Below are 15,854 nucleotides of genomic sequence, written 5' to 3' on the forward strand. Positions count from 1 at the left end.
TCAGCATAAAGATGGACATTAAGTCAGTCACTGGACACGGAGTCAGTCAGCATAAAGATGGACATTAAGTCAGTCACTGGACACGGAGTCACAGCATAAAGATGGACACAGAGTCACAGCATAAAGATGGACATTAAGTCAGTCACTGGACACAGAGTCAGTCAGCATAAAGATGGACACAGAGTCACAGCATAAAGATGGACATTAAGTCAGTCACTGGGCACGGAGTCAGTCAGCATAAAGATGGACATTAAGTCAGTCACTGGGCACGGAGTCACAGCATAAAGATGGACACGGAGTGACAGTATAATCACATTAGTGAAACAAACTGACACCTGAACACACCACCCCATGTCAACAACACGGATGTAGCAACAACCATAACAACAATAACAACCCCTAGATTTAAAATGTTTTTACATTTATTTTATTTAACTAGGCAAGTCAGTTAAGAACAAATTCTTATTTACAATGACGGCCAACCAAAAGGCAAAAGGCCTCCTGCGGGGGACGGGGGCTAGGATTAAAAATATATAAAATCAAATAATAAAATACAAATGTTTATAAATATAATTTTTTTTAAAATATTTTTGTCAGCAACACATGACAACAACATGGTAGCAGCACAACATGGCAGCAGCACAACATGGTAGCAGCACAACATGGCAGCAGCACAACATGGTAGCAGCACAACATGGCAGCAGCACAACATGGCAGCAGCACAACATGGCAGCAGCACAACATGGCAGCAGCACAACATGGTAGCAGCACAACATGGTAGCAGAACAACATGGTAGCAGCACAACATGGTAGCAGCACAACATGGTAGCAGCACAACATGGCAGCAGCACAACATGGCAGCAGCACAACATGGCAGCAGCACAACATGGCAGCAGCACAACATGGTACAAACATTATTGGGCACAGACAACACAAAGGGCAGGAGGGTAGAGACAACAATACATCACACAAAGCAGCCACAACTGTCAGTAAGAGTGTCCATGGAATGAGTCTTTGAATGAAGAGATAAAACCGTCCAGTTTGAGTGTTTGTTGCAGCTCGTTGCAGTCGCTGGCTGCAGTGAACTGAGAAGAGGAGCGCCCCAGTCCCTGTTCCTGAAGTAGTAAACAGAGTTTTATTGGACGCTCTTGGGACAGACCCCTCCCTTTGTCCTGTGCTCTTGGACAGACCCCTCCCTTTGTCCTGTGCTCTTAGACAGACCCCTCCCTTTGTCCTGTGCTCTTGGACAGACCCCTCCCTTTGTCCTGTGCTCTTGGACAGACCACTCCCTTTGTCCTGTGCTCTTGGACAGACCCCTCCCTTTGTCCTGTGCTCTTGGACAGACCCCTCCCTTTGTCCTGTGCTCTTGGACAGACCCCTCCCTTTGTCCTGTGCTCTTGCACACTTTCAGCTGACCAGCCCTGAGTTGTTGGCCAGTCTCTCAGCTGGCCAGCCCTGTGTAAACTCATGCGTGAAAGAACTAGGGCTGGACTTGATCCACGGCCAACTGAATGAAACCCCTTGTCACTGCTGTTGGAAAACACTCTGCCCTGTTGCACACAAACAGAGTTGTGGCCAAAGAGAGAGCGAGGGAGGGAGGGAGGGAGGGAGGGAGGGAGGGAGGGAGCGAGGGAGCGAGGGAGCGAGGGAGGGAGCGAGGGAGCGAGGGAGGGAGGGAGGGAGGGAGCGAGGGAGCGAGGGAGGGAGCGAGGGAGCGAGGGAGGGAAGGTTACTGTTGGTTCTGCTCTTGTTGTTGACTAGCTCAGAATAGCTCTGAATTGCTCAGAATGCAGTGTTTTAGGTACGTCACTGCTGCATACCAGATGAATGGTCAGCATTATGTTGTTAGAATCACAGCTGTTACATAACAGACAGGGACATTGACCAATCAGGGTGGTGGTGGTGGTAAGGCTGTCATCTGTTTAGTGTTTTTCAGAGCGAGAGTAATTTAGGATCATATCTCCCAGAACAGTTCATAGGGATATCCACCTGGTTTGAACAGTGTTGTAATAAACGGTGTGGTTGACGTTGAACTCCACTAAACCTCACTAACCCACATTTTTTGATTTTATAAAATAGAGTTGTCCACCTAATACACTAGATGTGTGTTTTGTTCATTAGGGTCAAAGGACCTTTTTTCAAAGTTCACCTTTTTGTTAACCAAATCTGTATTTTTCGATGTAAATGTCGTGCTCTAAGTGTCCAGACACCTTTTTTTACTTGGTTGTGAGGAAATGTACCCCACCAGCGATAACCTTCCTCATGCTCGTTGTGCAGTTGCAGAGGCACAGATGAAACACCAACAAATGCTCCAAAAACACCCAAATATATCTATTTTGGAAACGCCAACGCTCTCAGTATCAGGGTTTACCCGCGGTGCTCAGGGTTTACCCGCGGTGATCAGGGTTTACACACGGTGCTCAGGGTTTACCTATCTTTTGTTGTGTGTTTTCCAGCCGGAGGAGGAAGGCAGCAGAACATGAAGGAGCGGGAGGCCTTCGATGCCAGGAACATATTAAAGGTCAGAGGTCAAACAACACAAACAAATAAACATCCTGGTGTTACCTTTTTACCTGCCTGTTGTCTGTTGAACAATACAACCTTTAGGTCCGTCTCATAGGAGATCATTTCTCTCCTATATTGAGCAATAATACGTTTTTGTGGGTTATCTTTATTCTTGACTAGTACTCCCATAATATTTTGGGTGGAACGACTATTCACAGAAGCAATAGGAACATTCCAGGAACACATAAAGCCTCCCGGGGCTTACATAATGCAGTAAGATTTAGCAGACTCACTCACTCAGTGAGATTTATTAGCAGCACTCATTCAGTCAGTAAAATGGTCGGCAGTTCATTCAGTCAGTAAGATGGTCGGCAGTTCATTCAGTCAGTAAAATGGTTGGCAGTTCATTCAGTCAGTAAGATGGTAGACAGTTAATTCAGTCAGTAAGATGGTCGGCAGTTCATTCAGTCAGTAAAATGGTCGGCAGTTCATTCAGTCAGTAAGATGGTCGGCAGTTCATTCAGTCAGTAAAATGGTCGGCAGTTCATTCAGTCAGTAAGATGGTAGACAGTTCAGTCAGTCAGATGGTAGACAGCTCATTCAGTCAGTAAGATGGTAGTCAGTTCATTCAGTCAGTAAGATGGTAGACAGCTCATTCAGTCAGTAAGATGGTAGACAGCCCATTCAGTCAGTAAGATGGTAGACAGCCCATTCAGTCAGTAAGATGGTAGACAGCCCATTCAGTCAGTAAGATGGTAGACAGCCCATTCAGTCAGTAAGATGGTAGACAGCCCATTCAGTCAGTAAGATGGTAGACAGCCCATTCAGTCAGTAAGATGGTAGACAGCCCATTCAGTCAGTAAGATGGTAGACAGCCCATTCAGTCAGTAAGATGGTAGCCAGTCAGGTAGGTGATGCAACAATACCTCTGGCTCTGTTTCATGTGGATTAGCTGCCCTCTGCTGGTAAAATGTAAGAACTACAATAGTATATTCCTGGTGCGGTCTGTCTGAATGGAGCAGTGCTCTAGTCCTGGGCCCAGTTTTTCCAAAGCTATCTATCTGGATTTATCCTATCAGATAGGATTAAGTACACATAAATATGATGAATCGAACAAATTAATAATTCACTTGAATGGTGACCGTTCTGTTCATTTTGGGCTCCCGAGTGGCACAGCGGTCTAAGGCACCGCATCTCAGTGCTAGAGGCGTCACTACAGAAACCCTGGTTCGATTCCAGGCTGTATCACAACCGGCCGTGATTGGGAGTACCATAGGGAGGCGCACATTTGGCCCAACGCTGTCCGGGTTTGGCCGGTGTAGGCCGTCATTGTAAATAAGAATTTGTCCTTAACTGACTTGCCTAATTAAATAAAGGAAAAAATAAATCTATAATATTAGTTTTTGCCCTCGCGCTACACACCTGATTCCACTAATTGGCTCATACCTATTGGTTCCCCAGGATCATGAAACACTGGAACAGAGTGTTGATTGGACCTGAAATATATTCCTGACAGACAACTCTAAAGTCCCAGCCAACTCAACACGCTGGGTTTGATCCCTCCAACCAACCATAACTGAAAAGATCAATGACATTTTATTAGTCTTAAGAATTTAGAATGTTATGAGTGTTGTTAGAACTGGGAATCAGCCTCCATTTCCTCATTAGGTCCAATGATCAGTGTCTTCACAATGTATTCAGACCCCTTGACTTTCTCCACATTTTGTTGTGTTTCAGCCTGAATTTGACATTTATTACATTGAGAGGTTGTTTTGTCACTGGCCAACACACAATACCCCAGAATGTCAAAGTGGAATTATGTTTTTTAAATTATTTTACAAATGAATTTGAAAGGTGAAATGTCTTGAGTCAATAAGTATTTAACCCTTTTGTTATGCCAAGTCTAAACCACTTCAGTCGTAAAAAGTTGCTTCACAAGTCACACAACAAGTCACATGGATTCACTCTGTCTGCAGTAATAGTGTTTAACATGATTTTTTGAATAACTACCTAACCTCTGTAATCCACACATACAATTACCGGTAAGGTCCCTCAGTCAAGCCGTGAATTTCAAATACAGATTCAACCACAAAGACCAGGGAGGTTTTCCATTGCCTCGCAAAGAAGGGCTCCTATTGGTAGATGGGTAAAGAAGGGCTCCTATTGGTAGATGGGTGAAAAGGAAAGAAAAGCAGACATTAAATATCCCTTTTTATTTCTATTTAATTTCACCTTTTATTTAACCAGGAAGACAAGTTGAGAACAAGTTCTCATTTACATTTACACATGGAGTAAAACAAACACAGTCAATAATACAGTATAAACAAGTCTATATACGATGTGAGCAAATGAGGTGAGATAAGGGAGGTAAAGGCAAAAAGAAGAAGGCCATGGTGGCAAAGTAAATACAATATAGCAAGTAAAACACTGGAATGGTAGATTTGCAATGGAAGAATGTGCAAAGTAGAAATAAAAATAATGGGGTGCAAAGGAGCAAAATAAATAAATACAGTAGGGAAAGAGGTAGTTGTTTGGGCTAAATTATAGATGGGCTATGTACAGGTGCAGTAATCTGTGAGCTGCTCTGACAGCTGGTGCTAAAAACTAGTGAGGGAGATAAGTGTTTCCAGTTTCAGAGATTTTTGTAGTTCGTTCCAGTCATTGGCAGCAGAGAACTGGAAGGAGAGGCGGCCAAAAGAGGAATTGGTTTTGGGGGTGACCAGAAAGATATACCTGCTGGAGAGCGTGCTGCTATGGTGACCAGTGAGATAAGGGGGACTTTACCTAGCAGGGTCTTGTAGATGACCTGGAGCCAGTGGGTTTGGCGACGAGTATGAAGCGAGGGCCAGCCAACGAGAGCGTACAGGTCGCAGTGGTAGGTAGTATATGGGGCTTTGGTGACAAAACGGATGGCATTGTGATAGACTGCATCCAATTTATTGAGTAGGGTATTGGAAGCTATTTTGTAAATTACATCGCCGAAGTCAAGGATTTGAGCATGGTGAAGTTATTAATTACACTTTGGATGATGTAAGAACAAAAACCTAAAACACAAGGCCAAATCTACACAGGAGTTGCTTACCAAGACGACATTGAATGTTCCTGAGTGTTCCAAGTTAGATTTTCAAGCCGATTTAAGAGGAAACTGTATGGCAAGACATGAAAATGGCTGTCAAGCAATGATCAACCACCAACTTGACAGAGCTTGAAGAATTTTAAAAAGAATAATGTGCAAATATTGTACAATCCAGGTGTGGAAAGCTCTTAGAAACTTACCCAGAAACACCCAGGTGTGGAAAGCTCTTAGAAACTTACCCAGAAACACCCAGGTGTGGAAAGCTCTTAGAAACTTACCCAGAAACACCCAGGTGTGGAAAGCTCTTAGAGACTCACCCAGAAAGACCCAGGTGTGGAAAGCTCTTAGAGACTCACCCAGAAAGACCCAGGTGTGGAAAGCTCTTAGAGACTCACCAAGAAAGACTCAGCTGTTATCACTGGGTGATTCTAACATGTATTGACTGAGGGGCTTGAATACTTATGTAATTTAGATAGTTATGTATTTCATTTTCAATACATTTGCAAACATTTCTTAAAGCATGTTTTCACTTTGACTATGGGGTATTGACTCAGGCACATGAAATTATCTCATTTTTTACAAATGTAATATCCAAGTGGGTTGTCATGTGTCTTTTACTGAGGAGTGGCTTCCGTCTGGCCACTCTACCATAAAGGCCTGATTGGTGGAGTGCTGTAGAGATGGTTGTTATTCTGGAAGGTTCTCTCATCTCCACAGAGGAACTCTAGAGCTCTGTCAGAGTGACCACAGGGTTCTTGGTCACCTCCCTGACCAAGGCCCTTCTCCCCCGATTGCTCAGTTTGGCCGGGCGGCCAGCTCTAGGAAGAGTCTTGGTGGTTACAAACTTCTTCCATTTAAGAACGATGGATGCCACTGTGTTCTTGGGGACCTTCAATGCTGCAGACATTTTTTGGTATCCTTCCCCAGATCTGTGCCTCGACACAACCCTGTCTTTGAGCTCTACAGACAATTCCTTAAACCTCCTGGCTTGCAGGAACTGTCCGTAGAGCTCCAAGACAGGGTAGAGCTCCAAGACAGGGTAGAGCCCCGTAGAGCTCCAAGACAGGGTAGAGCCCCGTAGAGCTCCAAGACAGGGTAGAGCTCCAAGACAGGGTAGAGCCCCGTAGAGCTCCAAGACAGGGTAGAGCCCCGTAGAGCTCCAAGACAGGGTAGAGCTCCAAGACAGGGTAGAGCCCCGTAGAGCTCCAAGACAGGGTAGAGCTCCAAGACAGGGTAGAGCCCCGTAGAGCTCCAAGACAGGGTAGAGCCCCGTAGAGCTCCAAGACAGGGTTGTGTCGAGGCACAGATCTGGGGAAGTGTACCAAAACATTTCTGCAGCAGTTTTTGCTCTGACATGCACTGTCACCTGTGGGACCTTATATAGACAGGTAAATGCCTTTCCAAATTATGTCCAATCAAATTGAATTTACCACAGGTGGATTCCAATCAAGTTGTCGAAACATCTCAAGGATGAAAAATGGAAACAGGATGCACCTGAGCTCAATTTTGAGTCTCATAGCAAAGGGTCTGAAAACGTATGTAAAACATTTATTTAAAAAAAAAACAGTTTTTGCTTGTCATAATTTTTTACCTTTTATTGAACGAGGCAAGTCAGTTAAGAACAAATTCTTATTTTCAATGACGGCCTAGGAACAGTGGGTTAACTTCCTGTTCAGAGGCAGAACGACAGATTTTTACCTTGTCAGCTCGGGGATTCGATCTAGCAACCTTTCGGTTACTAGTCCAACGCTCCACTAACCACTAGGCTACCTGCCGCCCCGATGGGGTATTGGGGTATTATGGGGTATTGTGTGTCGATTGACGAGGAAATTGTTGTATTTAATCCGTTTCAGAATGAGGCTGTAACATAACAAAATGTGGGAATATTCAAGGGGTCTGAATAGTTTCCGAAGGCACTATGTTTGGGATAAATCAGCATGGCAGCCTATAGAGGGCTTTCATACAGTAACGTTAGAATTTAATTCACCTTGGGGGTCCTCCCAATGTTTAGATATGACAAACTGAGCCTTCAGCGCAGTAGCGTACCCTATTCCCTATATAGTGCACTACTTATAACCTGATCCCTATGGGCCCTGGTCACTATATAGTGCACTACTTATAACCAGATCCCTATGGGCCCTGGTCACTATATAGTGCACTACTTATAACCTGTGCACTACTTATAACCTGATCCCTATGGACCCTGGTCACTATATAGTGCACTACTTATAACCAGATCCCTATGGGCCCATGTCACTATATAGTGCACTACTTATAACCTGATCCCTATGGGCCCTGGTCACTATATAGTGCACTACTTATAACCAGATCCCTATGGGCCCATGTCACTATATAGTGCACTACTTATAACCAGATCCCTATGGGCCCTGGTCACTATAGTGCACTACTTATAACCTGATCCCTATATGGGCCCTGGCCAAAAGTAGTGCAGGGAATCGGGTTCCATTTGAGCAGCAACATGATAGGAATGTCCCTGGAGAGTCTCTGTCAGTACCATGTGTTCCCCTGAGAAGCAACATGATAGGAATGTCCCTGGAGAGTCTCTGTCAGTACCATGTGTTCCCCTGAGAAGCAACATGATGTCCCCGGAGAGTCTCTGTCAGTACCATGTGTTCCCTTGAGAAGCAACACGATAGGAATGTCCCTGGAGAGTCTCTGTCAGTACCATGTGTTCCCCTGAGAAGCAACACGATAGGAATGTCCCTGGAGAGTCTCTGTCAGTACCATGTGTTCCCCTGAGAAGCAACATGATAGGAATGTCCCTGGAGAGTCTCTGTCAGTACCATGTGTTCCCCTGAGAAGCAACATGATAGGAATGTCCCTGGAGAGTCTCTGTCAGTACCATGTGTTCCCCTGAGAAGCAACATGATAGGAATGTCCCTGGAGAGTCTCTGTCAGTACCATGTGTTCCCTTGAGAAGCAACATGATAGGAATGTCCCTGGAGAGTCTCTGTCAGTACCATGTGTTCCCCTGAGAAGCAACATGATAGGAATGTCCCTGGAGAGTCTCTGTCAGTACCATGTGTTCCCCTGAGAAGCAACATGATAGGAATGTCCCTGGAGAGTCTCTGTCAGTACCATGTGTTCCCTTGAGAAGCAACATGATAGGAATGTCCCTGGAGAGTCTCTGTCAGTACCATGTGTTCCCCTGAGAAGCAACATGATGTCCCTGGAGAGTCTCTGTCAGTACCATGTGTTCCCCTGAGAAGCAACATGATAGGAATGTCCCTGGAGAGTCTCTGTCAGTACCATGTGTTCCCCTGAGAAGCAACATGATAGGAATGTCCCTGGAGAGTCTCTGTCAGTACCATGTGTTCCCCTGAGAAGTTTATTTCATTCATCATTTTTATTTAACCTTTATTACACCAGGCAAGTCAGTTAAAATAACAAAATCTTATTTACAATGACGGCCTACACCGGCCAAACCCGGACGCCGCTGGGCCAATTGCCTTATGGGACTCCCAATTACGGCCGGTTGTGATACAGCCTGGAATCAAACCAGGGTGTCTGTAGTGATGCCTTAGACCGCTGCGCCACTCGGGAGCCCTTAGTAACCACAGTAACACCATCTTTGAGAGAGAGAGAGCGGTCTCATCGTTATGTCGTTCTGTTGATGGTCGTGGAGTGGAATTTATTTTTTTGTCATGCTGTAGTTGTATAACCAGAACCTCCGTCAAAACTCTGGTCCAGTTCACAACGTGGACATGTAGAACTACTTCAAGTGTAAACAGGAGATTCACGTAACAATGTTAGTAGTGGTTTCCTAGGGTGTGTCGCAAATGGCTCCCTATTCACTATCTAGTGCACTTCTTCTGGTCAAAAGTAGTGCACTAATATAGGGGAAAGGGTGTCATTTGGGACACACCCTAACACTCAGATTGACAGTACTGTTCTAACTCTCTTGTCTTGTTCTTAACGTAGAGCTTTGGGTCGTACCATTTTGGGGAGTTTGATCTGAGTGCGGTCCAGATTTCCCAGAGGTATTCTACCGACTGCACCGGTTTCTACACCTCCGCTGGCCTTCTGAACTTCTCCTGACCACCTCTCCAATGAACGTTCACTCAGGTACAGTAGAGAGAGAGAGAGAGAGGTAAAGAGAGAGAGAGAGAGAGAGAGACAAAGAGAGAGACAGAGGTAGAGAGGTAAAGAGAGAGAGAGAGGTAAAGAGAGAGAGAGAGGTAAAGAGAGAGAGAGAGGTAAAGAGAGAGAGAGAGGTAGAGAGAGACAGAGGTAGAGAGGTAGAGAGAGAGGTAAAGAGAGAGACAGAGGTAAAGAGAGAGACAGAGGTAGAGAGAGAGAGACAGAGGTAAAGAGAGAGAGACAGAGGTAGAGAGAGAACACAACAGTGGTTTTTACATTGATTACCTTTACTGTAAATTGTTGTACATTTTAAGTGGTCAGTGACAGTTGACAGTTGTTTGACAGACGAGGTAAATCTCAGCAATTATGGTAAATTTCCTCAAATATCAGAAGTGTAAATCCCTCTTCAGGCAGGACATCAAAGCACTCTACTGTTGGCCAGCAGAGGGCTCTATCGGGCGTTATTATACTGTGGAGGAGGCAGGGAGCATTCTCCCATCTGTGTGTGTGTGTGTGTGTGTGTGTGTGTGTGTGTGTGCAGGCATTTTGAGGGGCAGTGACACTGTTGTCTGCCCCCCCCCCCCCCCTGTCAGTGCTGTTGTCTGTCACCCCCCTGTCAGTGCTGTTGTCTGTCAGTGCTGTTGTCTGCCTCCCTGTCTTGCCCTTGTCTGTTTGTCTGTACTGCTGTCACAGTCTGCTCAGCTCAGCTACATTCACTTCCTCCTGTCCTGCCCTCAGAGAGATGTTCTGCTGTCACAGTCAGCTCAGCTCAGCTACATTCACTTCCCCCTGTCCTGCCCTCAGAGAGATGTTCTGTTGTCACAGTCTGCTCAGCTACATTCACTTCCTCCTGTCCTGCCCTCAGAGAGATGTTCTGTTGTCACAGTCTGCTCAGCTCAGCTACATTCACTTCTCCCTGTCCTGCCCTCAGAGAGATGTTCTGTTGTCACAGTCTGCTCAGCTACATTCACTTCCTCCTGTCCTGCCCTCAGAGAGATGTTCTGTTGTCACAGTCTGCTCAGCTCAGCTACATTCACTTCCTCCTGTCCTGCCCTCAGAGAGATGTCCTGCTGTCACAGTCTGCTCAGCTACATTCACTTCCTCCTGTCCTGCCCTCAGAGAGATGTTCTGTTGTCACAGTCTGCTCAGCTCAGCTACATTCACTTCTCCCTGTCCTGCCCTCAGAGAGATGTTCTGCTGTCACAGTCTGCTCAGCTACATTCACTTCCTCCTGTCCTGCCCTCAGAGAGATGTCCTGCTGTCACAGCCTGCTCAGCTACATTCACTTCCTCCTGTCCTGCCCTCAGAGAGATGTTCTGTTGTCACAGTCTGCTCAGCTCAGCTACATTCACTTCTCCCTGTCCTGCCCTCAGAGAGATGTCCTGCTGTCACAGTCTGCTCAGCTACATTCACTTCCTCCTGTCCTGCCCTCAGAGAGATGTTCTGTTGTCACAGTCTGCTCAGCTACATTCACTTCCCCCTGTCCTGCCCTCAGAGAGATGTTCTGCTGTCACAGTCAGCTCAGCTACATTCACTTCCCCCTGTCCTGCCCTCAGAGAGATGTTGTGCTGTCACAGTCAGCTCAGCTACATTCACTTCCTCCTGTCCTGCCCTCAGAGAGATGTTCTGCTGTCACAGTCTGCTAAGCTCAGCTACATTCACTTCCTCCTGTCCTGCCCTCAGAGAGATGTTCTGCTGTCACAGTCAGCTCAGCTACATTCACTTCCTCCTGTCCTGCCCTCAGAGAGATGTTCTGCTGTCACAGTCAGCTCAGCTACATTCACTTCCCCCTGTCCTGCCCTCAGAGAGATGTCCTGCTGTCACAGTCTGCTCAGCTCAGCTACATTCACTTCCTCCTGTCCTGCCCTCAGAGAGATGTCCTGCTGCCCTCTGCTTGCTTGGCATGCCATGCAGGAGGGAAATATCTACCACCGAGTGCACTTGGCTAGCTCTGTCTGTCAGCTCAAAGACACTCATTACTAGCATACTGTAGCAGCTAGAACACACACACACACACACACACACACACACACACACACACACACACACACACACACACACACACACACATTTGTCCTTCTTCCCGGAGTCTTGTCAACAGCAATGATTATACAGGGTTATGTAAATGCCCCCAGCCGACCCAGCCATCCTGCCGAGCATCAGAACATTGATAGTGACACTGTGTTGTGTCTATAGAATGTACAGTGCCTTGCGAAAGTATTCGCCCCCCCTTGAACTTTGCGACCTTTTGCCACATTTCAGGCTTCAAACATAAAGATATAAAACTGTATTTTTTTGTGAAGAATCAACAACAAGTGGGACACAATCATGAAGTGGAACGACATTTATTGGATATTTCAAACTTTTTTAACAAATCAAAAACTGAAAAATTGGGCGTGCAAAATTATTCAGCCCCCTTAAGTTAATACTTTGTAGCGCCACCTTTTGCTGCGATTACAGCTGTAAGTCGCTTGGGGTATGTCTCTATCAGTTTTGCACATCGAGAGACTGACATTTTTTCCCATTCCTCCTTGCAAAACAGCTCGAGCTCAGTGAGGTTGGATGGAGAGCATTTGTGAACAGCAGTTTTCAGTTCTTTCCACAGATTCTCGATTGGATTCAGGTCTGGACTTTGACTTGGCCATTATAACACCTGGATATGTTTATTTTTGAACCATTCCATTGTAGATTTTGCTTTATGTTTTGGATCATTGTCTTGTTGGAAGACAAATCTCCGTCCCAGTCTCAGGTCTTTTGCAGACTGCATCAGGTTTTCTTCCAGAATGGTCCTGTATTTGGCTCCATCCATCTTCCCATCAATTTTAACCATCTTCCCTGTCCCTGCTGAAGAAAAGCAGGCCCAAACCATGATGCTGCCACCACCATGTTTGACAGTGGGGATGGTGTGTTCATTGTGATGAGCTGTGTTGCTTTTACGCCAAACATAACGTTTTGCATTGTTGCCAAAAAGTTCAATTTTGGTTTCATCTGACCAGAGCACCTTCTTCCACATGTTTGGTGTGTCTCCCAGGTGGCTTGTGGCAAACTTTAAACGACACTTTTTATGGATATCTTTAAGAAATGGCTTTCTTCTTGCCACTCTTCCATAAAGGCCAGATTTGTGCAATATACGACTGATTGTTGTCCTATGGACAGAGTCTCCCACCTCAGCTGTAGATCTCTGCAGTTCATCCAGAGTGATCATGGGCCTCTTGGCTGCATCTCTGATCAGTCTTCTCCTTGTATGAGTTGAAAGTTTAGAGGGACGGCCAGGTCTTGGTAGATTTGCAGTGGTCTGATACTCCTTCCATTTCAATATTATCGCTTGCACAGTGCTCCTTGGGATGTTTAAAGCTTGGTAAATATTTTTGTATCCAAATCCAGCTTTAAACTTCTTCACAACAGTATCTCGGACCTGCCTGGTGTGTTCCTTGTTCTTCATGATGCTCTCTGCGCTTTTAACGGACCTCTGAGACTATCACAGTGCAGGTGCATTTATACGGAGACTTGTTTACACACAGGTGGATTGTATTTATCATCATTAGTCATTTAGGTCAACATTGGATCATTCAGAGATACTCACTGAACTTCTGGAGAGAGTTTGCTGCACTGAAAGTAAAGGGGCTGAATAATTTTGCACGCCCAATTTTTCAGTTTTTGATTTGTTAAAAAAGTTTGAAATATCCAATAAATGTCGTTCCACTTCATGATTGTGTCCCACTTGTTGTTGATTCTTCACAAAAAAATACAGTTTTATATCTTTATGTTTGAAGCCTGAAATGTGGCAAAAGGTCGCAAAGTTCAAGGGGGCCGAATACTTTCGCAAGGCACTGTATTTGTTCAACCCTCCTCCTTGGCTCCCAGAGGCCTCGGAGACAGAAGAGAAACAGTCAGAAAGTATTCAGACCCCTTTTCCCACTTTTCCTTACAGCCTTATTCTAAAATGGAGTTCATTGTTTTTTTTCCCCTCATCAATCTACACACAATACCCCATAATGACGAACCAAAAACAGGTTTTTATTCTACACACAATACCCCATAATGACGAACCAAAAACAGGTTTTTAGAAATGTTTGCAAATTTTATTAAAAAAAAACACACAAAAAACAGAAATATAACATTTACATAAGTATTCAGACCCTTTACTCAGTACTTTGTTGTAGCACCTTTGGCAGCGATTACAGCCTCGAATCATCTTGGCTATGAAGCTACAGGCTTGGCACACCTGTATTTGGGGAGTTTCTCCCATTCTTCTCTGCAGATCCTCTCGTCTCTGTCAGGTTGTATGGGGAGTGTCGCTGCACAGCTATTTTCAGGTCTCTCCAGAGATGTTCAATCGGGTTCAAGTCCGGGCTCTGGCTGGGCCACTCAAGGACATTCAGAGACTTGTCCTGAAGCCACTCCTGCGTTGTCTTGGCTGTGTGCTTAGGGTCGTTGTCCTGTTGGAAGATGAACCTTCGCCCCCAGTCTGAGCTCCTGAGCGCTCTGGAGCAGGTTTTCATCAAGGATCTCTCTCTACTTTTCTCCTTTCATCTTTCCCTCGATCCTGACTAGTCTCCCAGTCTCTGCCGCTGAAAAACATCCCCACAGCATGATGTCCTTCACCGTAGGGATGGTGCCAGGTTTACTCCAGACATGATGCTTGACATTCAGGCCAGTGAGTTCAATCTTGGTTTCATCAGACCAGAGAATCTTGTTTCTCATGGTCTGAGAGTCTTTAGGTGTCTTTTGGCAAACTCAAAGCGGGCTGTCATGTGCCTTTTACTGAGGAGTGGCTTCCGTCTGGCCACTCTACCATAAAGGCCTGATTGGTGGACGGCTGCAGAGATGGTTGTCCTTCTGGAAGATTCTCCCATCTCCACGGAGGAACTCTGGAGCTCTGTCAAGAGTGACCATCTGCCAGCTCTAGGACGAGTCTTGGAGGTTCCAAACTTCTTCAATTTAGGAATGAAGGAGACCACTGTGTTCTAGGGGACCTTCAATGTTGCAGAAATGTTTTGGTACCCTTCCCCAGATCTGTGCCTTGTTAAAATCCTGTCTTGGAGCTCTACGGACAATTCCTTTGACCTCATGGCTTGGTTTTTGCTCTGACAATGCTGGGACCTTTATATAGACAGGTGTGTGCCTTTCCAAATCATGTTCAATCATGTTTACTACAGGTGGACTCCAAGTTGTAGAAACATCTCCAAGGATGATCAATGGAGACATGATGTACTGGAGCTTCATTTTGGGTCTCATAGCAAAGGGTCTGAATACCTATGTAAATAACTTATTTCTGGGGGGGATTGTTATATATACATTTGCAAGAAACCTGTTTTCGCTTTCTCTTTATGGGGTATTGTGATGTCATTATGGGGTATTGTGTGTAGTTTGATGGGGAAAAAGTCAAGGGGTCTGAACACTTTCCAAATGCACTGTTTGGCCCAAATGTCACCCCATTCCCTATATAGTGCACTTCCTTTGACCAGGGCCCATAGAGTGCCATTTCGGGCTGAAGTCATGGCCTAATCAGCCACTGCCTATCTCCTGAGACTGACTGGCTGGCTGACTGACAGAGACAGAGAGAATGATCTCAGTGTCATGTAGACAGACAGTAGAAAATGCCACGGTGTATTGACAAAAGCAGCAAATGACTCATCTAGTTTTAAGGCTTGTTACTGTCAGGAAGGGATAAATGAAAACCGCAGGCTCAGGTAAACTGGCAAGAGCTTGGCTTATTCGTTCTTGGAAACATCCCATAATACCCTCCTAGTAAGTACAGGGATGGGGAAAGGGCCTGATTTGCAGGTTAATTAAATTGTTAAGGGCTGCAACACTCTTTTCTTTTGGCAGAGAGAGATGTCATTCAGGATGTGGTGTGCTGGGCAAAGGTTTCCAGGAATGACTAGACCACATGTCAGGACACTACAGAGTAGACCACATGTCAGGACACTACAGAGTAGACCACATGTCAGGAGTCAGGACACTACATAGTAGACCACATGTCAGGAGTCAGGACACTACAGAGTAGACCACATGTCAGGAATCAGGACACTACAGAGTAGACCACATGTCAGGAAACTAAAGAGTAGACCACATGTCAGGAAACTACAGAGTAGACCACATGTCAGGAAACTACAGAGTAGACCACATGTCAGGACACTACAGACTAGACCACATGTCAGGACACTAC

The 15,854-nt window shown here is 45.5% G+C and overlaps 1 protein-coding gene across 1 annotated transcript in view; it reads left to right on the forward strand.

Moving 5' to 3' along the window:
• The window catches only part of LOC139382066 (activating signal cointegrator 1 complex subunit 1), a 33,016-nt gene that overhangs the window by 9,227 nt on the left and 7,935 nt on the right, over positions 1-15,854 (forward strand). The window contains exons 8-9 of the mRNA XM_071126035.1: positions 2,457-2,521; positions 9,524-9,667. Coding sequence (XP_070982136.1) covers positions 2,457-2,521; positions 9,524-9,640 — 182 coding nt within the window. The 3' untranslated portion in view covers positions 9,641-9,667. The remainder of the gene's footprint in view (positions 1-2,456; positions 2,522-9,523; positions 9,668-15,854) is intronic.

Source organism: Oncorhynchus clarkii, chromosome 23 (genome assembly GCF_045791955.1).
Source record: "Oncorhynchus clarkii lewisi isolate Uvic-CL-2024 chromosome 23, UVic_Ocla_1.0, whole genome shotgun sequence".
Lineage (NCBI taxonomy): Eukaryota > Metazoa > Chordata > Actinopteri > Salmoniformes > Salmonidae > Oncorhynchus > Oncorhynchus clarkii.